Below are 22,351 nucleotides of genomic sequence, written 5' to 3' on the forward strand. Positions count from 1 at the left end.
GTTCTGTATGAGGGAATACTAGTGTATGTTCTTGGTTACTTTGTGAAAGTTTAGAAAGGTGCTGAGTCAGATTTTGCAGTTTCAATATAAATTCATCTTAAAATAAGGTTTTGCTCTTGGTACTAAAGACTTCTTGTAAATTTTTTTTTTTTTCATAAGCTAGTTACAGTATAGGAAAACCTGTAGTCACTTCCTAACAAAAATTGTTGTTGCTCTTCAAAATACCCGCTTTTTCTATTATTGTATCTTACTGTGGAAATAAATCTATGTACAGTTTCATTCAGTAACAGGAGGTGTCCACTCTGTTGACAGATACTGGAACTGAAAATTAAGTCTGGAGGAAAATTATTACACAGTTAAAAGAAACATTTTTGTAACAATTTTTAAAAATAGATATTTTAACATTAAATAGCCATTATAAAAAACTTGTGAAGTAGACATCATATACAAGAAATCAGTGCGTATTCATATTATAAGGAAAATAAGTAGGTGAGGCACAGAGATTGTGTTTTTGGAGATGCTTGCCCTCTTGGTTCACATGGGCTGTTGAATATAGAAGGGGTATGTGGACAATAGGGTGTAGATACAGGTCTGTTGAGGGGAATAAGGCAGGAAAAATGCCATGGAGATGAAAAGAAGAAGGATTCAACCTGCATTAGTTTGTTAAGGGGCTCCTCTTCTCAAGTGCTGAAGACTGGTATTTAGAACTGTTAATTTGCACTGTTCTTTCCCCAAAACACTTGTGTATTCTGAGGACTACTGAGGAATGAGTTGCCAGTCAATGTTCTCTATGAAACTTTGACCTCTTCATATTGAGAGCGTTAATTGCAACATAGAGGTTTCATGGGAGAGCCTTCTGTTTCCTATGTGTGGCTGCCTCCTTTACAAACCCTTAAACACAGACTATTTAGTTGGAAGGACTGTAACCTGGAGTACTAGTCTGTATGAATCCATTTTACAAAACAAGGTTCTGTTATTTTTCTTAACAAAATACTGAATTGCTCCTGTTACTACATAAAATTTTACTTAATTTCATGTTCTAACTTAGTTACAATACTGTTTAATATTGATAATGTCTAACAAATATCCTCATTTAGTAGCCAGCAAAACATGTGTTGTCTTCCAGCAGGCTCATGCTCCCTTGCTTCCTGCTGGGCTTCTTGTACCCCTGGCCAGTTTTTCCCATGTCCTGCAATCCTGTTGTGCTAAGAATGTTTCCCTTACTATTTTTAACCTTTTTGCACACTCTGTCCCTCTATAGAGGCTCTTAAACTCAAAGCTTGGTGCCTCCCAGTTGAGCTTCCTTGACGAAACTGGGTTCCTGTAAAACAGGAGAGACAGCCCTGATGGGTGCTGCTGGAGCTACTGGTTCATGGGCTGCCTTTCAGGTCTGTGTTCCAAGGGAAGAGGGAAGTATGAGGGAGTGGTGGAAGGGATACAGCTGCTCCTGCTGCACAGAGAAGGGCAGATCCCAGTCCGGGGTGCAGCTGTAGCCCATCCCTGTGCCCTCCTTGTTGCCATCCTCTTGGTCTGTGCTGTGTGGCAGCAGTTGGTGCTGCCTTGGACTTCCTTCTCCCTCACTCCACAAAGGAACTAATTTTGTCTGTTAGTCACACATGACCTTGATGCATCAGCTTGCCTTTGCAGAGTGCCTTTTCATCCTGAAGGAATGGTTTATGGGAATACTAGGTATTGTTGTTAATCTTTAAATGATCACCAAGCTTTGCCAAGAAAACAATGCCAGATACAGCAAAAATATACTCCTGTATTTTAACTAGTATTCTTTAATAACATAGGAAAATGTAATGTCTAGTATGGTGTGGCTTTGTTAGAACACCTGGAATCTAGCTACGTATTCTCACATGTACTGTTGTCTTTGTAGATGGAATCGTGGATGGTTTATTATCTTCTTTCTCTCCAGTATGTGGAAATAAAAATGCAATCTGTCAGGTTTTTTATGTCTAACCACTTCCTTCAAGTGTGTAAATAACATTGAGATGTCAGATTTGCATCTGCTTGGTTTGTAAGAATAATATTGTGAATGGAGTCAGCAAGGACAGTCTTCTGACGTGGCAATAGCTGGCGTGGCTTCTGCTGAGGCTTGTATTTATCTCTTGGTATCTTAAGAAATACTATTATTATTCATTCTAGTTACTCTGTTTAGGGGAACTTCAGTGGACTCTCTTTTTTTGTGTGCATGGTGTTTGATTTGTTTTTGTTTTGCATAAAAGTCTTGGTTTTTTAATTATCATAATGCCTTAAAACTGGAAAAAAATTTTAACAAAAACCTAAGAAAGATATCTTGGAAATGAGAATGGATGCCAATGATGAAACTGACTTAAATTGATGGTTAATATGGCACAGAGTGCTTCCTTCTAGAACCGGTTCTGGGTTTCCAAAGAACTACATGAGTGGAGTAACAACAAATGTGGAAACCATTTATCTGTGTCTCAGCCTTGCTGCCTCAGACTATTAGTAGGAACAATTACATTCCTGCTAGATGACACCACAAGGTGCTTTAAGAGTTCAAGCTGAGGAATTAGCATTCCTTAGTGATAATTTTTTTTAGTCAAGGTACCAAAACTCACTTTGACAAGAGAGTCTGATAGACTTCTTCACTGTCATATGGGCTAACACTACTCTTTGCTGGCCCTGGAGAACTGAATGTACGATTTAAATGCGTGCTTTTTCTCTTTGTGTTTAAATGTAGAGCATGAATGTTAGATTAATGTGACTGAAGCTTGCTGCTATTCTAAAACAAAGTCAGGAGCCAGTGCAGAGCCTAAGTCTGGCACAGGAACACATGAAAAAGATTTGTTTCTCCTGAGTGCTTTTCTGGAACTCTGACTTAATATATCCAAGACCCCATTTCTCCTCAGAGTACGCTGGTTCTTTTAGTTCAAGCAGTTTTTAAAGAACTAAAATAGCAACTGCAATTGTTAGGAGGAAAATTTATTTATTATTTTTTTTAAAGTAGCAGCAGCTAATGCAGACTCTGGACCACTTCTTCTGAAGGGGTTTGAGTAACAGCCTTGCCCCTTCTTGTTAGAGTATGTGGTGTATTGTGGTGGCCTGTACGCTTAGGACTGTGGAGTAAAGGAATCCTTTTCTCTTCATATTTACTCTTTGAAAAAGGGCCCAGGAGTTTGTTATTTTGGCTCACATGGAGTTCATACACACTAATTGATATCCAGGTTTGTAGTGATTTCTTCCCCAAAGTATCTATGCTCTAGCTTGTGCTAAACTTTAACTGTTTGGATTGACGTATTCTCCACCCACTCTTTTTTTTTTTTACACACTTTTTCCCCAACATGAAGTAAAATAATACATGGTTTGCAGTGATTTTTTTTTTTAAGAGTTTTTGTATATGTGTGTTAGAGCAGATAAATTTGGTTTCATAAAGTTAGCCTTTGCTTTAGCATCTTGTATCATTCTTTGGCAAAGAAGAGTAAGGTTGTGGAAATAGTAACCAGCATGTTTGACACAAGTAGGAATTTTAACTCTCTGGAATCTAAACAATTCCCAGGCAAGCCTGTGGCAGCTTTTGCCATCCAAGGTTCAGTAGGGCACTTCCTGTGAAACTTTTTTTCTCAGGTGCTGTTGTTGCCTGTAACTGGAGCGCAGCCTAGGTTTTGGGCTTGAGAAGATGAGGTCTACCTTCTGAACCATGGGAAGGGCTGTACAGTGACTAAAATGGAACTAGATTCAGTAAGGCCAAGTGCAAGGTCCTGCACCTGGGTCAGGGCAGTCTCAAGCACAGTCACAAGTTGGACGGGTTGAAGACAGCCCTGAGGAAAGGACTTAGGGATGTTGGTTGATGAGGAGCTCAACATGAGGCAGCAATGTGTACTGACAGCCCAGAAAGCCCACCGTGTCTTGGGCTGTATCAAAAGCAGTGTGACCAGCAGGGCAAGGTGGGGGAATTCTCCCCATTTGCTCCATTCTTGTAAGATCCCACCTGGAGTATTGTGTCCAGTTCTGGGGCTCCCAACAAAGAAGGACATGGAGCTGTTGGAGCAAGTTGATCTGAGAGCTGGAGCAGCTCTGCTCTGGAGACGGGCGGAGAGTTGGGGCTGTCTAGCCTGGAGAAGAGAAGGCTGCAGGGAGACCTTAGAGCACCTTCCAGTGCCTGACGGGACTGCAGGAAAGATGGGGAGGGACTTTGGACAAGGGGAGGGAGTGATGGGATAAGGGAGAAAGGTTTTGAACTGAAAGAGGAGATACAGATGAGATATGAGGAAGGAATTCTTCACTGTGAGGGTGGTGAGACCCTGGAACAGGTGACCCAGAGAAGCTGTGGCTGCCCCATCCCTGGCAGTGTTGAAGGGCAGGTTGGATGGGGCTTGGAGCAGCCTGGGCTGGTGGGAGGTGTCCCTGCCCATGCAGGGGAGTGGGACTGGGTGATCTTTAAGGTCCTTTCAAACCCAAACCATTCTGTGATTTGAAGTTTCTGAGTGACAAAAAGTCAGCAGGAAAGCCGAAACTGTTTCTGACAGATTGGAAGTTGGGTTTTGGAAAAGCACAAAAAAAGGCATTAGCTGCAGCTGTCCCCGTTTCAAACTTCTTGGCCACAGGGTGTGTTTGCCTTTCCTGTTCAGTTCTGTATCTGCTCCAAGACGGTTTTATCAAAAGTTAAAATGCTTAAAGTTCCTGTCCTGTGCAAATGCATTGCTGAATGTTTATTGGTAGGAGACAGAGTCTGAGACTGAAAGGAAAAGATTTTTTTAGCTATTTAGCAGGATTTATTTAAAATTATTCCATACTTTGACATAAAGATGGCTGTATGTTTTAGAGTTTTTCCTTAATATGAGATGGGTTTTAACAGATACTTTGAACACTGAATATCTAATTAATGTTTTTTTCTGCTGTTTTCATAAAATGGAACACTCATTAAAAATACAGAGAGGGATTATAAAATTGTAGGTGAATCATAAAATGGTCAAGAATCCCCAGCTGCTGAGCAACACTGCTTTTTCCTGTTCGCTGACTCTTTAATAATAAATGCTATTGCATAATACTAGAGAAAGTTCCTTTTGAGCTATACATACATGAACGGTTGATTTCTGAGAATTCATTGAAATATGAGCTGAACTGGATTTTTCTTATGATTCTAGGACTTTTAAAATATTGGAAGAAACAATATTTTTGTTTCAAACTCGACTCTATGTTTAATCAAAATAATATATTTTTGAATGTACTGGTTGTTTTCCTCACGTGCACCCTCTGGCTCCATCCCCCTCTTTTGGTGTGTTACTCTAAAAAGTGACTTTTTTTTTCCCTTGGTGCCATTTTTTTCAGTTGTAGAGCTGGCAATGGAAAACATTTTATACAATACTCATTACTGTTATAAGGACAGGAAACTTTTTAAAGTATAAATGTAAAATGCCAGCATAATAATTTGACAATATACTTTCAGAACTCACTACAAGAAATCTAAACTCACTTTCTTGAAGATGCAGTTATCCATTGTTTGAACTCCATTCAGTTGAGCATAACAATGCAGAACTTGGATATTTTCACTAAGCATTGATTTAAAGTTTTCATTTAGATAACAGACTGTTGTATACCATGCACACAATTTTATAAACACATTGAGACCAAAATAAGAAAGGAAAATATAAAAGAACTAGTAGTTCACGTCAGTAGATCACTTACGGTAGTGAGCTACCTTAAGTACTTGTTTCTACTTGCATTTAAAAATAAAACACTTATGTTTCAATGAAGTTTGAATAACGTTTAGGATTATGTGTAAAGACTTCAGTGAGTCAATTCTGTGTTTATTTAAAAATAGCTTAAGCACTTTGCTGAAAGAAGAGCGGTTGCTTTAATGTCCCAGTCCTTGGGCAGCTGCTGTTTTGCTGCATGAATATTGTCAGATGAAGTAAAACAGAACAAAATGTTGGAATCTTCTATTTTTCCTTCTTTTCAAGCTGTTTATCTTGAGAACTCAGATACAACATAGCTATGAGTAATCTTTTCCAACTGTTCACGTGGCAGTGCAAGAAACACCTTTGCGTATCCGCGTGGCTCGATCTTCCTGGGCTGGTGGTGCTGACAGTGAGTGGAGCAGGCCCAGGGGAGCTGTCCCGGGTTTCTCCCCGCTGTACTGGGCACAGCAGCCCAGGCCCTGGTGTGTGGCAGCAGCCCTGGGCAGAGCTCGGGGCCCTTGCCCCGCAGGATGCCATCTGCCCCTGCTGCTGCCCTGTCCAGGTGCCGCCTGGGGCGACTGTCGCTCCTCCTGTCAGGCAGGTACAGGCACTCCCCTCAGAAACCTGGCAGCTACAGTGCACAGAGGGCTCCTGGTGCCACCCATTGCTGTTGTAGCAGGCCACCGGCAGTTCCTAAAAGGTGATGCCTGAAGAAATTTCCCCTCAAAATTCTGTGAAGAAGCAACCTGTTTAACTGCTGCAACGCCAGCTCAGCCTGTCAGCTGCCTCCTTTGCTGCTCTGTCCTGGGCAGGGTCAGAAGCTGTCATACAGTTTGTGGAATTTGCCAAGCGAAAACATGTTGACTGCAGAATATTCCTGTGTCATCAGTCTTGAAAAAACCTGTCAGAGTTATGCCATGAATTACTAGGTCACTTAGAAGTATGATACTGATTCTTATTTAACTTTTAACTTAATGAATAGGGACTTTGGAGGAAGAAGCATTTCTCACCTGATTCTCACCGAATAAACTGTGTTCATGCTTTCTTGACTGAAGGGAAGATATATCTTGGAGGAAAAGTTGGAATGTAGAGAGAAGATAACTCTTTTTTCTTGGTCATCTCTCTAGGTATGTAGTTACTGGAGTTGGAGGCAGTTTCGGGACATGTTAGTATCACAGGCGCTCAGTGAATGGCTCTATGAACACTTTCTGGAACTTACGTTTTCAGTTGTTTCTGTCATTTCCACACAGATCATTGTTACAGCACCTGTGGACACCTCTGCCTCCAAGTGATTCTAGATGGTGTGCCTACAGAGACAAGTTGGAAAAACCACATCCAGGTCTTCGTATTTGTAGAGCTTTTTGGTAGCTGAACGATGCAAAGATTTCAGGCAGAGTGACTCCAAAATAGCATTGTTTCAGTAACAGGTACACAATTTAGTATACAACCCTGTTAAGCTGGTGTGCTTTGCTGGGGGAAAAGTTTTTGGTACTTTTGCCACTCAGACAAGTGAGCTGTTTTTTGCACAGCAGGCCTGCCTTATCCTGTGGAAAATGAACAGCTCAGGCGCCTCTGTTGGTGTTAATAAAATAAGACAAGGCATTTACTGCGAGGCAATATTCTCCCTTTTTTCTGTATTTGTACTGGACCATGATTTTATTGCATACTTGAAGTTGGAGGGGAAAAAAATAACAGAGGAGTTTGGATAGCTGTTGACATAGGTAAGGTACGAGAGGGACAATTAATGCATTTCGTGGTGGTGAGTCCCAGGTGTTCAGTTATGTGAGGCCCAGGAACTTTTTTTCACATGGAGTTGCTAGTGTAGGATACCTGTCTTACACTGTTAGAATGTCTGATGCCTTTAAAACAATGATGGTGAGAATTTGAGGCAGATAAATAAAAAGTAACAGATTATTTTACAGTCCTGATTTTACTGAATTTGTCTGCCACAGGGGTGTTTAGACACTTCTCTCCTCTTCCTTCCTGTTAGAGTCCAGTCAAAGCAATTCTTGGTGCCAGTGAGGTAGTTTCAGTACTCAAGTTTTTCTGCTTTAAAGACCTGCTTGGGGAGTGTATCTAGAGAGACTCCGCTGCTGCATGTCACTGATTGTTCTGGTACCTTAATTTCTAAAGTGACCCTGTTCTTTGTTGTCCCTTCTTCGTAGGTGAGGAAAAGTGTAATAACCTTAATGCGCATTCATACTTTTCTGAGTTCTAAATGCATTTCTGTGAAAGATCTAGGTGTTCTGTGTGTAAGTAGTGCATAGTTGAATGAAAAGATTAACTATCAGCAAGTAAAAAATTCAGATGTCTAATAACTAGTAAGCAAAATAATATGGAGTGTATCAGTGAGTAATGATATGCAGGAATACTTCTTTCAGATACAACATAAAGTTTAGTTATGAGCAGGGAAGGTAAGTGACTTCTAGGAAAAGAACCTGGAGAAGTCTAAAAATTTTATCTGATTATCAAATGACTGGATAATGTGGGCACAAATCTGTTGTGTAATTAAAAAGTAGAGGAAATAGAATATTTAATGCCTATTTTTTTAATACTTACCATGGAAAGGAAGGGAAATAAAAAGCTTTTGAATACCTGAAATGCTACAAATAATAGGTGGTATGGACTGGATAAATCATGTTCCTTGCCCAGCATTATTCAGGAATATGTTTTGAGGTTTATCCAGAAGCAAGGATGGTGGAAGATTCTAATTTAACCTGAACTGTGTGCCCCTCCTCCCTCCATGGAATGTGAAGCAGCCAAATGGCAATGCCCTTTGTCATTCAGAAGTATTCTAATCTTCATAATCATGAAGATAATGAAATGTGTGAATACAGAAGTATTTGAAGTAAGGTTTATTTCTAACTAAGAATAACACAATTACTTGTAAAATAGGAGAAAGTAAGATTTTGAGTTGCAGCTTAATTTACATGTATCGTTAATGATCGTTATCTTGTCAGATGGAGTCAAACCAGATTTATTTTTTTAAATGTCATACTTTATCATGAGTCTGTTTAAAGTGGTCATTGCATGTTACCAAATAGTAGGATAGCAGCTAATTCCCTTCTGTTTCTGTTTTTGCCAGGCCAGTCCTGACTCAGTTATGCTGAACTTAGGCTTTTAAGTGGCTTTTACTAAGTCACCTTATGGGGGTAAATAGCATTAAAACAAACATTTGTGAAATTGTCATGTGTTCTATTTGTGATTTTATGAGTATTCCCACTGCTATGGATTCTCATGCAAGAAACAGGGAGTTGCTGTATAGCCCTGGTTGAATCTGGCCTGGTGTGAGAAAGGGGAGGGCTATAGAGGGTTAAGAGTGTAATCCAGGAGTGTCCAGTGTGCCTGGCGCAGTGTGGCTGACAGTGATCTCTTAAGGTTACTTGTGGATAGAGGTGTCTTTGTTGTTGGTATGATACCTGTGAAGCACAAGCCAATCTTGCTGTTGACTTAATAAAAAAAGTTTTACAGTGGTGGCTTTTTTTTCCCTAGAGACTTTTATGTAAAATGCCAAGAGTAAATTATTGAAAGTGACATAATTACAGTGCAATTCTGCAAAACTTGGAATATTTAGTATGTAACCTGGCCTTGAAGGCTGGTACAGCATTTGAAGCATGTGAAATGAATCTCATTAATTATATTGACACTTCTATTTCCATTTGAAAATCTCAGATGTCTAAAGCATTGTAGCAGTAGTAGCCTGTGTGTGAAGGTCTGTGACCAGACCTTGTCACCAGATCAGATACTTGTTTGTTTTATGTATATTTTGGCACACCACTGCTTTTGCACCCTCCCCTGGCTTCCATGGCCTTTGTGACATGGGGTGCAGAACCCCTGGGTGCCAGCACTTTGCTCTGCATTCCCCCTCTGTGAGCCCACCTTCTGGGGCTCTGCCCCACTTCAGAAGAGAAGAGTTTCTTCATGTTACTTCATGAACAGAAATTGCATTTCAGATTTGTGATGAACTCTGCTGTGCTGGTACAGTCTCTTCTGAGAGACTTTGCTTTCCTTCAGCAGCTGGAACATTAGAACACTCCAGAAATAGTGGTGGACTGGCAGTACTATCAGTCAGTACGGGTAGGTACCTTGCCAGAGAACACCAAATGTTGTGGGACTCCAGAAAATATAATTTTCCTTGTGTAAAGTTTCACATACTTCCACTCTTCATTCCTTTTTAATGAGAAATTGCTTTCCATTTTCATTGGGTTCAGTTGCACTCATGATTATTATTCACTATAGAAAATTCAGGGAAAATAACTGGAGTTTGGGCAAAACACTGAGAGAAACTGACACAAATCTCTACACCTGGAAAAAAAAATATAACAGTTGCTTTTTTTCCTACTTTTATTGATTCAGTTTCTCTTCTACAAATATGAGAATTAAAAAAGCAATCAGGAAAATTTATCATGAGTATTGACTGGCAAAATGCACTTGAAATGGTGCAAATGTCTGATTTATACTTGAGGTTAAAAAGAATATGGATCTGCTGTAACTGGTATGGACTTTTTTAGTCACAGAACGCATTATGTCTACAGTGTACTTATTGCTGATCCTGACTAATGACTGTTTCGGGGATTATCTCTTTTGGAGTCAGCCATCTGCTATGGTTAGAGTAATTAACTAAACATAATTAAGGGTTGACTTAGTTTGAAAGCAAAAGTATCTATGTCTCTAGGAAGAAAATATAATTTCTTCGGTTAAAAAGAATTCAGAAATACCAATATTCCAGTTTTCCATTAATTACTTTACTCAAGCAGCTAAATTAAAAGTTGGAAATGTAACTCCCCCAGAGCACCCTCCAGCCCCCCACAAACTGAAACCAAAAGGGGAGGAGGGGGGAGAAAGAAGGGGGGCCAAAAAAGGGCAGTTTATTACTGTTTGCCCAGTTCCTATCTGCTGTGTTACCAGTTCACACAGATGGCTTACATCAATTGAAAGCATACAAGTATAACTAAATTGACATTTCTCTATTTAAAAAGTATTGATTTACCAAGGAATTTTCCCATTTATGACAGAAAGGAGGATAGGTGGTTCCTAACTGTGTTTTTTTAATAAAATACATTAGATGGTAAAGATTTATTGTAATGCTTCATTATTACGCACAACAGCAATTTTTAAAAGAAATTGGAGAGTTCTGTATGTGTCAGGAAGCATAAGGAAAAAACCAAAGTTTCAATCCTGAGTTTTGAATGCAGTGCATGAAAGCTTAAAAATACCTTCCCTTTTACAGGTGGTTACTGTAATAATACTGTTATGATCTGTTTCTGATTTCCCCTATGCCATCTGTATATACAGTAAGTTGGCTGTGGCTGTACTGAGAACAGTGAATACCAAAACACAGCAAAACCCCAGGCTTTTGTGCAAGGACTGCCTGTTGGTCTCACCTGAGTTGAGTCATTCATAGTGCCTTCAAAATGTACTTTGTTATATTTATTGATGTCTGGTTTTATCTCTGTGTATACAAAGGATAGTAATTTTTTTGTAGCATTAATACATGTTTGCAAATGCTACAGATTTTTAAATCCATAGATACAGACTTAAATCATAAGCCCTTATGAAAGAAATTTCTATTAATTATCCTTAGGAATATAAAATTTAATGGACTTAATATAACATTTGAAGTCTACAGTATTTTTCGGTGGCCTCCTCGCACTGAGTAGCAATTTAGCTGAATTATATTCATGGATTACTAAAAATCACTGAGATATTCTTTAACTGTGGAGAGAAAATGTTAAGTTGGAGAAAAGTACATATTTAGGAGTCCTGCCCATGGCAGGGGGGATTGGAACTAGGTGATCTTTAAGGTGCCTTTTGAGCTAAACTATCCTGTGAACCTATGAATGAAAAATTTAAAATGTTTAATAGTATTTTGCCTTGGTAAAGTTTTTAAAGGAAATAGGTGTTGTGATTTCTACTCCATGTTCTGAAGGAAAAGTTCATAGCCCTCATATTTGGTGTAGTCGTAAATACTTTTTTGTACCATATCTGTGTAGGTAGTTGACTTTTCTGTGTTTGCAGAAAAAAGTATTTTCTTGTGCATGCATGAGAACTGTGTGAGTAAATAAAAAAAGAAGAAAAGCAATTAGGTCTTTCAGTGCTGTTCTCTGCAGAGGGGTGTTTGCAGTGGGTGTCAGGAGTGGGCAGCACTGGCTGAGATGCTGCAATGCTGTGGGAAGGTGGTACTCATGGTTCTGGTAGCTGGTCAAGTCTTAGAGACCTCATCTGGTACACAGAAATGACCACACAGAAAAATTACTGGCTATAAGGAATGAATAATTTAGTTAAAATATCTTCCAGGTATTTTGTGTGTTTCTCTGTGTCTTTTGCATTTCCTGTGGCTTTTAAAGATTCTTTCTTAATTCTGAGAGGAACCAAGGATACTGTGTCTTTCTGAAGAAGTAGGGAACAGCTTTTGTGCAGGCTTTCCAAATTAAAAGTTGCTGTTGTAACAGTACTTGGGGTCAGAAGTACTGTTTCACACATCAGTTTTCTAAATTTATTAAAACAATTTGGAAGAGGGTGTCTCTCTTGAGCACTTGGTGCTCTGTTGTACCAAGACTGGCAGTGAGGTTTTTACAGCTCGGGCCTGACCTGCGCTCAGGACTTGGCCCCCTGGTTTCCAGTCATCCAGCCTGAGAAAGGTGTTGCCTATTGAGCTGAAAGAGGTTCCAGGACAGGAACAGGTTTCTTGGCAGTTTCCCTCTTTGGAGTTAACTTTGCTTAGTGCTTCCAGGACTCTGAAAAGGTTTCTTTCTCACCTTACTTACACTCAGATCCTGGCTCAGTGCTGGCAGACTGAGTCAGACAGTCTTCTGACTCTGTTGCCGCTGTGCTTAGACATCATGTGCCCAGCTGCAGTTTTGAAGTATTTGAGAAACTACTTCTCCACAAGTAATATTTTTTTAAATTACAATTCTATGATGGTTGGTTTTGGTTTTGTTTTCTGAAAATGCACATGCTTCTTCAGTGAAGTAAGTCTGGTAACAACTTTTGAACTAGGCAATTCAGGGCACGAATAGAAATGCCTTCTTTTATATGAAAAGCCCACCACCAAAAAACACCCCAACAACCTAGCACCTTCAGGAGTTCTTGTATTTATACTATCTCACCATAATTCCTGGGTCTTTCCCTAAATTAAGAGACCAGATAAAGACTTTTTGGCAAGCATGACAGTTTCTTAAAGCTGGAGTCTGCTGGGAAGCAGCAAGAGCAGAGTTGCTCTGTGAGGAGGGACAAGCTGGCAGTGCAGGGTGGTGCTGGCAGAGCACAGCCCTAAAGGGCCTGGGCACAGGGTCTGGACAGAACACTGGAATCTCTTGGGGCCAGGGTCCATCCTGTGGTCTGATCTGGGGGAGCAGAAGGTAGGAGCTTGTGGAGGCCTCGGGGAATGCTATAACATGAGAGATGAGGTCTAGCCTGGAGAAGCGGGCATGGACCAGGCTGCAGAGCTGTTACCTAGGTCAGGCAAGGGCTGGAGGTTCCAGCCTTGAGCCAATGTGGCATTCCTGAGCAGAGGATGTGGGGGTTGGTCCCCATCTGAGACTGCTGTCCTTGAAGCTGAAATGTGGCATCACTCTCAAGAGCACTACCTAATTCCTTTTCTGCAGCAGTTGTGCTGGATTCCCCTGGTGACTGGTGCTGTTCGTGTTATGTACCTCTGATGTGAAGGTCTCACAGGAGCTACTTGAGTGGAGTGTAGATGGCGAGACATGGTCCGCACAGACACTTCTGTAGTCCCCTGATGGTTTAATTTCCTGCCATAGAAGACAGACCTTTATCTCCTCTCTTACAGATATGGAGTCTGGAGAGCGGTTAACGTCATCATCGGTCTCCTCTGCTGCAGCCACTTCGGCTCCCGCGTCTTCGGCCCTGTCTGCAGCCTCAGCAGCACCTAAAGGTGGTCCTGGAGCTGCACCTCTGAGTTCCACACTCAACACGTCCGGTAAAAAATGACACCATTACATATTGCCACCTGGTTTTAGCATTTGTCAACACTTGTTATTGCAGCTCAAATATAATAAGGTTGCACAGATGCATCAAAGAAAAATGTTTGGGTTTTTTTGCCAAGCGACATTCATGTCATGTGAATACGTTTTACGTCGTGCTTGTTTACTGAAGGAAGGAAATTAATTTAAAATTGCAGCTTTCAAATGTGAAAGGAATTTTCAGTTGGCAAAGCTGCCTCAGAAGCAAGGATCAAGTGAAGGATTGATCTAGCAAACTCTGTGTCACTTTCAGGTTAAGATCTAATAATAAACTTTTTGAATATACATCCTATTCTCAGCATTCAAGCCCAAGCCCTACTGTATTTTTTAGATCTGGAGGAATAGTTTCTTCTAAAGGAACTTGAGACTGAGAAGGTGAATTTAAAAATGCCATAGTCTTAGATAGTCTTGACGAGAGTGAAACATCTTGGCTTGAATCAGAAACTTACACAGAGGATTTCTTCATGAAGAATCCCACTGTTGTGAATGAAACTCATGTTTCGACCGAATGATGCACATTTCATCAGCAGAACAAGAAATGGTAAATAACTTTTCCCTGCTGTTTCTTTCTTTGCTTTGGAGAACAGATTGTACACGTTCTTTTTGTTAGCCTGACTACTACTGATTCTTATAAGGTATACAGTAAATAGGATGTTCTTTCAGCTTAAGTTTACGGTAATCCACTGTTTTCAGAACAAAGTTGGTTCTTGCAGTAGAGTGAGCAAGTGTGTATTGTCCAAACTGAGAACTCCTGTGCCCTGATCCTACAGAACCAGTAGATTCTGAGTGCCCTGCTGCAACCTGCACTTGTTCACTTTTAGCTTCCTAGGGAAGAAAGATAGAAACCAGAATGTCTGCATACCTAGAATTATGTCTCAACTATTTCTTTTAATCACTCTTAAATCAGCCGGAAAAGTTTCTAACTGAAACTGATCTGGAGAAAGTAACTATGTTTTCTATTTTTCAGTACCCCACTACAAATTCAACCTCAAAAGACTTCTGTGTCAATGTTCATCAGGCCATGCCATTTTAAATGGTTCTCTGTGATGGTCCCCAGAATAGAGTAGGAGTTTATTTATATATAGATATAAATGTGCAGTTCCGAACTTAGGATTTATGTGACTCATTTACCTCTCCTTGCTGCCTTTGCTTTCTAGATATTACAGCACATAATTTTGTCTCCTGTAACCTTGTGTGTGTATATATAGGATATGTATTTGGTCCATAAAAGTACAGTAAGATTAAAGCATATGTAGTAAAGATGCTAAACTTTGAGTTGCTTCATTAGAAAATACATGTAGTCCTTTTCTTATATAGTTTATAAAACCTTATTCTCAAATTTTATTTAAGTTTTGTTTTGTCTTATACCTGATAGTTGTAAAGACTGGTAGTAATTCCCACTCTTCATGGGTTGTTTCCTTTTAGTTTTTTTTAGTGGTCAGGTCCTTTGCTTGGCTGCATCTGATTTTTAAGAATGTATCTGTTTTCTCAAGGACAGTTTGTATTCCTGAAAACAAGCTGGAATGCAGTTTACTATCAGTACTGTCCCATTGGTTTTATTTATGAGTATATCCATTTCACTGCCTGACACATTATCCTATGGTTACTGTTGCATCCACTCTGGAAAGATGTGTACTGTCCTAGGGAAGTTTCACAGAAGTGTTCATTGTATCCACCAGCCAAGGAATATTTTCCCTTGAATGACCTATGGTTGGAATGGCAATTTCACGGAGTCAAAACTTCCTTGAATTTACAAGATATTCTGTAGTCGAGGGAGACTAATATCCTAGCCTGTTCCTGAGAATAACTGAGATGTTATTCACTTCTGTTATATTTTTTAAAAATAATAATAATGACAGTATCTGTCAATCTCAATTATTTTATTAGATTCTAGAGAATGCATTTTCGAATGTGAGTTCAATTATCAGATTAGGAATGAACAATTATTCTTACTAAGAGACTGTAAAGGCGTCTTAATCTATGTATTAAATTAGAGAGGTTCTTCTTATTCCAGTGCATCTATTTATTTTCTTTGCATCAATCAATAGTCTGTTAAGTAGTCTCCACAATAAACTTCATTGCATAGCCTGTCAGGACCCCATGATGCATGGTGGATTAAGACTGGGAGTATTTATGCTTTACCAGGGAGATTACACTACAAATAAATTATTCTGGCATATTCCCAGGTCATACAGAAAAAGCACATTGTCAAACCATTATGGAATATATCACATACTGGTAGTATAATTGGCTAATACTGCACTAGTTCCTGAATAATTGAAGCATTTCCATCAAGTAAACAGATACTTTACTTGCTTTCATATTTCCCTATTGCTGAAAATAAGAACGTGCATCGGAAAATAAAATTGAGTCTGAAAAGGGGTTTAAATTCATTCGCATGAGAATGATAGCAACTTCGGAGGAAATATAAATCACAGCTTTTTCTCACCTGAGTAAATGATACAGTAATTCAGTGTTTGGTTTTTATGAGGGGCAATAATACCTTCATGTGAAACTGTTCAGAGCTCAGCAATCTAGTCTTGATATTACCAGACCTGAAGGACCGTTTATTTTTAACTTTCAAACAAAGGAAGTTCATCAACAAGTCCTCAATTTCTGGAAAATCAATGAAAAGATGGTCAGTAGATCTTAATGTTAATGTCTTGTGTATATATATCATTAAGAAACAGTGTCTCTTTTCAGTATCAACAATTCTTTAAGCCTTGTTTAGAATTCCTGCTTCATACTTCTTCCCATATAGGCCAGAAGCTGATTTCTTTCTCAGTGTTCCAACTGCCCCGTGCAGTGGAGTCCAGGCATTGCTAGAATAATATGGCAGATATTAAAAAAAAAATATTAAAAATTTCTATTTTCAGGGTTATTAAAGAACATAAAAAATGTGGAGGGAAAAAGGAGTGGGGAGAAGCTAATGGGCATAACTCAAGCACTTCCATGTTTTAAAATTCTGTCTCATCTAATAGTTGCTATAAGGACTACACAGATGAGTGATCAATTTTGAATATTGTTTAGAAATGGAATTTTAGCTTTATTTCTAAGGAACAGACTTAGCAGAAACAACATAAAAAGAAATAAATTCAGAGCACTGCTTTTTGGGTGTTAGAGATTGAAGGAAACCCTTGCATTTGAGCACCTAAATAATTTAATTTAGAACCACATCATGCACCTAGCAGTTCCAGTATTAAAGCAAGCTTCATTGAGAGTTGCCGTGTGATTGAAACTTTTAAAAATATGGCTTAGTAGGTCAGTGCTCTGTGTATATTCTTTGTATTCTTACTCAAAGTTGATAATCAGCAGTGTTTGTGCCTAAGTTATGCAACAGATTTCTCAGTAGAGTGCAGTTTTGTCAGCCCCTTGTGAAAACATCCTTTTTTTAGAAAGGTAGTCGTAGGCTAGCTCCTTTCAACCTATGATTTTGGAAAGAAAGTTAAAGATGGAGTCCTTGCCATTGCTTTTATGTTTGTTACCTGTCTGCTTTCTTCTGTGAGAGCATATTCAGAGTTTATTAAAATGCTGGGGTTTAGGGGTTTTTTTTAAGTGCTTTAATGAGATAGTCTGTGTGTTGCTCTTTATTTAAATGAACAAATATATTTGACATTTCTCTATTCAGATGAGGGTTGTTTGAGTTTTTTTAACAATTTTAAGAGTGGATGATTGTTACTTCTGTGTGTAGAAACAATTTCCAGCCTTTTCCATGCTTTCCAGCTTTTTAAACTGAGGGACATTGACGACTGCTATGAAGCCATGCATGCAGGTAGTCTGGAATCATGCACACAAGGAGTTTGGAAGTCTTACTGTTGTCTGGGGACATTCGTAAGGCAAACGTTCATGGCCCTGTAATAAGAGAGGACACCACAGAAAGGAGGAAAATGCAGAGTAATTTTTGTCGCCCCAAGCGGTTCTCTAGGTTTGCTCTGTATGTTGGAATGCCCGTAGCATTGTTAGATATACCACAGTATTTTTGTATTTCTGCTGGTTGGTGCATTGATGCTTTGTATTTTCAGGTATTATTTAAGTATTTATCACTTTCTAGCTCTTTTGGAAACCTTGTATTGCACTGTGAAATTCATTGATACTGACAAAGACATTCACAGTTATCATTGCTTGTTACTAAGACAGCAGCATTGTTGAAATGTATGTTGCCCTTTGGGGTGATGCTTTCAATCATTCATCTGTGTAGCAGTTCATGGAATTGCAAAAGCTGTATTCAAAAATATTTAACCTAATGAAGTAAGCCAAGAATGTTCAGAGTGCAGTTTAGTAAGAAATTTTGCTTTGCAGAGCATGTCTATGGTAAGTTAGTAACTTGAAGTGCAAACACTAAAATAGAAAATCAAATAAATACTAGAATTAATTGCTAGATTGTTTTTCTTTTCTTCAAATAGATAAGAGGAAAAATGTCATTAAATTTCAGTTTATTGTTACAAAACTTTGCTGCCATTTCTCCTTTATGTTTTATTTCTTCCACATTTCTAAATGCATATTTAAAAATTGATAGCTTCTCTTTCTGGGCACATGAAATAATGGCTTGGGTGACACACATTTTTATAAAAGGCCATGATTGTAACATTGTACCAAGTCACCCACTCTTTTTTTGTATGATGAAGAAAGTTAATAAATTGAGCTCACAAGATTGTTTTAACTTGACCTATCTTCTAAGTATTATGCAAAGTTGCAATGCATTGCTGCTCTTCAGCATCATTAAGAATCACTGCTGTGGTCTGAGGAGAAACAAGTGTTACTGTTGATGGTTTTTTTGTTTCTGGTTGGTTTTTTTTGTTTTGTTTTGATTTTTTTAGAAAATAAACCACAAAGCATTGTGATGTTTCCTAATTTAATTGTGAAGCAGATGGTAACTAACATTTAATATTACTAGTTGAGTGTGGACATCAGTTGTGGAAGAAAGTAAATAAATGAGTTGTTTTTTTTTTTTATGTGATAATTTACTAGTTGCAGTCAGTCAAGTTCAGCAAACATAGAACTGAAATACAATGTTTTTAAACTTAGGCTGTGTAGAAGACTAGCATTGCAGGGTGTCACTGTCACAGGCTTTCTATGAAACATTTATTTTCAGGAGGCATTTAAATGAAAGTGCATCGACATCTTTACTGGAGAGGCTTTAATGACTTAAGATCAGACTTGCTACGAGAAATTCCTGTCACTTAAGAAGTTCCTAAGTGTGTTTTCCTCTTACTTATAGATTTAGTAAATCTGCTCTGGATTATGCACAGCAACATGCTTACAGAAATACTTAAGTACGTTATTTGAATAACTGAAGTTTGTTTTCCATGTCCTTGTGGTGCAGAATGGTGGCGAACAGCGGACACGCACTCTCGTCCAGGGGCAGCTTTTTTCCCACCGCTCTTGGGAATTCCACCACTGTTTGCACCTCCTGCACAGAATCATGATTCTGCTCCATTCCACTCAAGAGCTACAGGAAAAAATAGTCGGAGCAGTACAGAAAAAGGTAATGGCTAAAGTTGTAGAGGGAATTATTATTTTGAACTTGGGCACATACAGAAAGATGTGGAGTTTGAGCTGTGTCTGTCGGCACTCTTCCCAGTCCTACACAGGTCTGTAAGAACTGATACTATTAGCTAAGCATGAGACATGTGTGGGTTTCCAATAATGAAATATTCTTTCTACTTACATTTCTGCCCTTTCCTTAGATAGTTTTTGTGGCACCAAGTAGTAGGGGAAAAGTTTTTGTTTAAAGCCAGTAGTTTGACTTAGGAGGCCTTGTGCTTCTCTAGTGAACGCTGCTCCTCTGTGTGTAAGAAGTGCAGGCATCGGGTGGTTGTTGGGGTGCATGGAGGGAGGGATGTCCAGGGCTACAGGATCTCCATGAAAACAGCCCAGGGACATAAGAACATACCCTTGCACTTCAAGCAGTGTTTTATGTAGTTGTGTTGCATGCCTGTTGAGGGTGTGAGATACACTTGTGTAGTGTTTGATACCACCTTTGCTCAGCATAGAGGAGAGGGGTTGAGAGGTGACTTTGTTGCTGTCTGTGGCTTCCTGGGGAGGGGGAAGGTGCTGGTCTCTTTTCTCTGGTGTCTGGTGACAGGACAAAAGACTATGGCTTAAAGTTGCATCAGGGGGAGTTCACCTTGGGTATTAGGAAGTGTTCATTGAGAGGGTGAGCAGGCTCACCAGGGCAGTCATCTCGACCCCAAGCCTGTCAGTGTTCAAGAAGCATTTGTACAGTGGTCTAAAACGCTAAACCTGATCTGAGTTGTCCTGTGTGGAGCCAGGAGTTGGACTTCCTGATTGTTGTGGATCCCTTTCAGCTCTGGATTTTCTGTTCTGTCATTCTATGATATGTAAAGTTGCTTCTTGTTGGTTTGGTTTGGTTTGGTTTTGGTAAGTTTTAGAACCTGACGTGTGTTTTGGAATCAATCTGATTGATAATAGTCCTGCGATAGCAGAGCAGCAAGTTTGTGCAGTTAGGGATATTTTTGTAGAAAACAAGAGTCTTCTTGACAGATGAGTAAAAAAGCTAGAATGTGGATGTTCCTTCAAACAGCATTCCCACAGCTTGGCCCACCTTGTTCTACACATTGCAAAACTCAAAATATCTTGAGCTTCATGTGGGTTTCTTTGCAGCGGATTGATACTTCAAAATTGTAAACAAATTATTCTGTGAGATACTTGATGGAATGTATATTTTTGTGTCTTCTTTCTTAAAAATCTTATTTTTCTGTCCTTGACTAAACTCAAGGACAGCTTGTGATTAAAAATGGACAATTTCATATTTTTTCCTTACCTCTGCTTTGTTTTGTGTTGTTTTTTCCTCTCCTTACAGCGTTAAATGTGTTATTGCTTTAATTAATGAGTTCTCTGCATATTTTAATTCAAATAACTCCATGAACAAATCAGAGTGACTCTTGGATGGCAAATTTTTAGTACATGTTGGGAGTAAACTGTGAGTAGACTAGTATCCTGTAACGTGTTTAGAGAGGCTAGGTTAGTGTGTCTGGAAAATCGCTACTTTGGGTTTTTTTTAAGTGTCACCTTGTCAATCTGTCATCTTAAGGTGTGAATGGATCATTGAATGGAAACAATACCACTGCAGTGTCTGGTATCAGCACATCTGTACTGCCCACCACCATTGCAACATCTGCAGGACAAGTGAAAGCTATAACCTCAGGAGCAGGAGGCTGCAAATACAGCCAGGAGCAAAGCAAAGCTCAGCTTTTGGAAACCAGAGCTGACAAAATCAAAGATAAGGTAAATACACAGAAAAAAAAAGTGAGATTCAGACAAAAAATTGGCGTGGTAAGTGTTCTGATTGTGCACACAGCAGCATTTTTCAGTGTTCTCTCCCAGTTCAAATTATTTTGGGTTTTTCTTACTTATTAGAGCAAGATCTGTAGCCTTGTCTCTGGGGGGTTTTTTCTGTAGAGTTGTTTTCTGTTTATTTGCTTGCTTGTTGACATTTTTATGAACCAAGAGCTACCATTAGCACTAATTCTGCTAGTTAATAGCTGGATATGATAACATTTGTATTTAATTTATATAATTATAGCAATAAAGTGTATTATTTTAACACAAATATTTGATACTATATTACCGTGTAAAAACTTGTACTATAATTTAAAATTACAATCTATTATAATGATATCTCTTTAACTATGCCATTGCATAAATTAAAATATAAAAATTTCAGAAGCAAAATGAAATTTTTAGACATTGAAAGAAAAATGCTTTTCTGGGTGTAATTTCCTATTTATCAGAGGAAAGAAGCATTATTAATGGCTGTGATTCAGAAAAAAAAAAATCTATATAATCTGGAAGACATGAGTGGTCTCAGGGAGTTAGTAAAGCACCTGCTATACTGACCCAGGCACTCCTGAAGAGCTTTGCTACTCTTGGAATCAAGACTACTTAGTCCAAGCCCAGGGAATGGGATACTGGGAAATGGATTATTGTCAGAATAGAAGTCAGGGGAGTCACTCCCTGCTAGGCTAAAATACATCTAGGCTAAAATACTTTTATTTCTTGATACTTGTTTTTATATTTGTTGTGTGAATGACGTGGGCTGGCCTGTTGCTTATTTTCTCTTTCTGTTACTGCAAGACATTCAAGCTCCCAAATCGGAGTGTTCTTGGGTGAGAAGTTGGCATCTTTAGAGGACAGCTGCTGTTTGCTTGTATCTGCATTAAAACAGCTGGTACCACTAAAATGGTTAATTCTGTTTGTGTAGTGATGTGGTCTTTGATAACAAGGAAATTAGCATATTAAAGAACATGTTACCTCAAAACATTTTTCATATGCTCAACAATCAACAACTTTTGAAGGTATTAAGGTAGTTGTATGTATTAGGGAAATCTTTGACTTTTTCAGGGTTAAACGCTAGAAATGGTCCTTCCCTTTCTGAAATGGTGCTTTTATCCTTGGTATCTGTGGGCAAAATGTCAGCTTCGTTTCTCTAATGCAGAGGTAAAGCTTTTTCCAGATAATGTGTCTCTCTCTCTCTCTCTCTCTCTCTCTCTCTCTCTCTCTCTCTCTCTCTCAGCATCCACAAATATCTCCAAATACCTTCCCCAAAGTTTGTCATCAGTAGATGAGCTGAGACTTCACCTCTTCTTATCTTTTTTTTTTAATTTTTTCTTGAAGTCTTAGGATGTTTGTTAGCATTGTTATCTGTTCCTTCATATTACCATGTGTCTTAAAGTGTAAGTTCTGTATCTGTTTTCT

The 22,351-nt window shown here is 39.0% G+C and overlaps 1 protein-coding gene across 16 annotated transcripts in view; it reads left to right on the forward strand.

Moving 5' to 3' along the window:
* BAZ2B (bromodomain adjacent to zinc finger domain 2B) overlaps positions 1–22,351 on the forward strand; it is a 137,191-nt gene that overhangs the window by 54,527 nt on the left and 60,313 nt on the right. For all 16 annotated transcript variants that reach the window (XM_051623896.1, XM_051623895.1, XM_051623905.1 and 13 more), the window contains 3 exons: positions 13,441–13,590; positions 18,957–19,118; positions 20,688–20,881. In XM_051623896.1, the coding sequence (XP_051479856.1) occupies positions 13,443–13,590; positions 18,957–19,118; positions 20,688–20,881 (504 nt within the window). In that variant the 5' untranslated portion in view covers positions 13,441–13,442. The remainder of the gene's footprint in view (positions 1–13,440; positions 13,591–18,956; positions 19,119–20,687; positions 20,882–22,351) is intronic.

The sequence above is a fragment of the Apus apus genome, chromosome 6 (assembly GCF_020740795.1).
Source record: "Apus apus isolate bApuApu2 chromosome 6, bApuApu2.pri.cur, whole genome shotgun sequence".
NCBI classification, from domain to species: Eukaryota; Metazoa; Chordata; class Aves; order Apodiformes; family Apodidae; genus Apus; species Apus apus.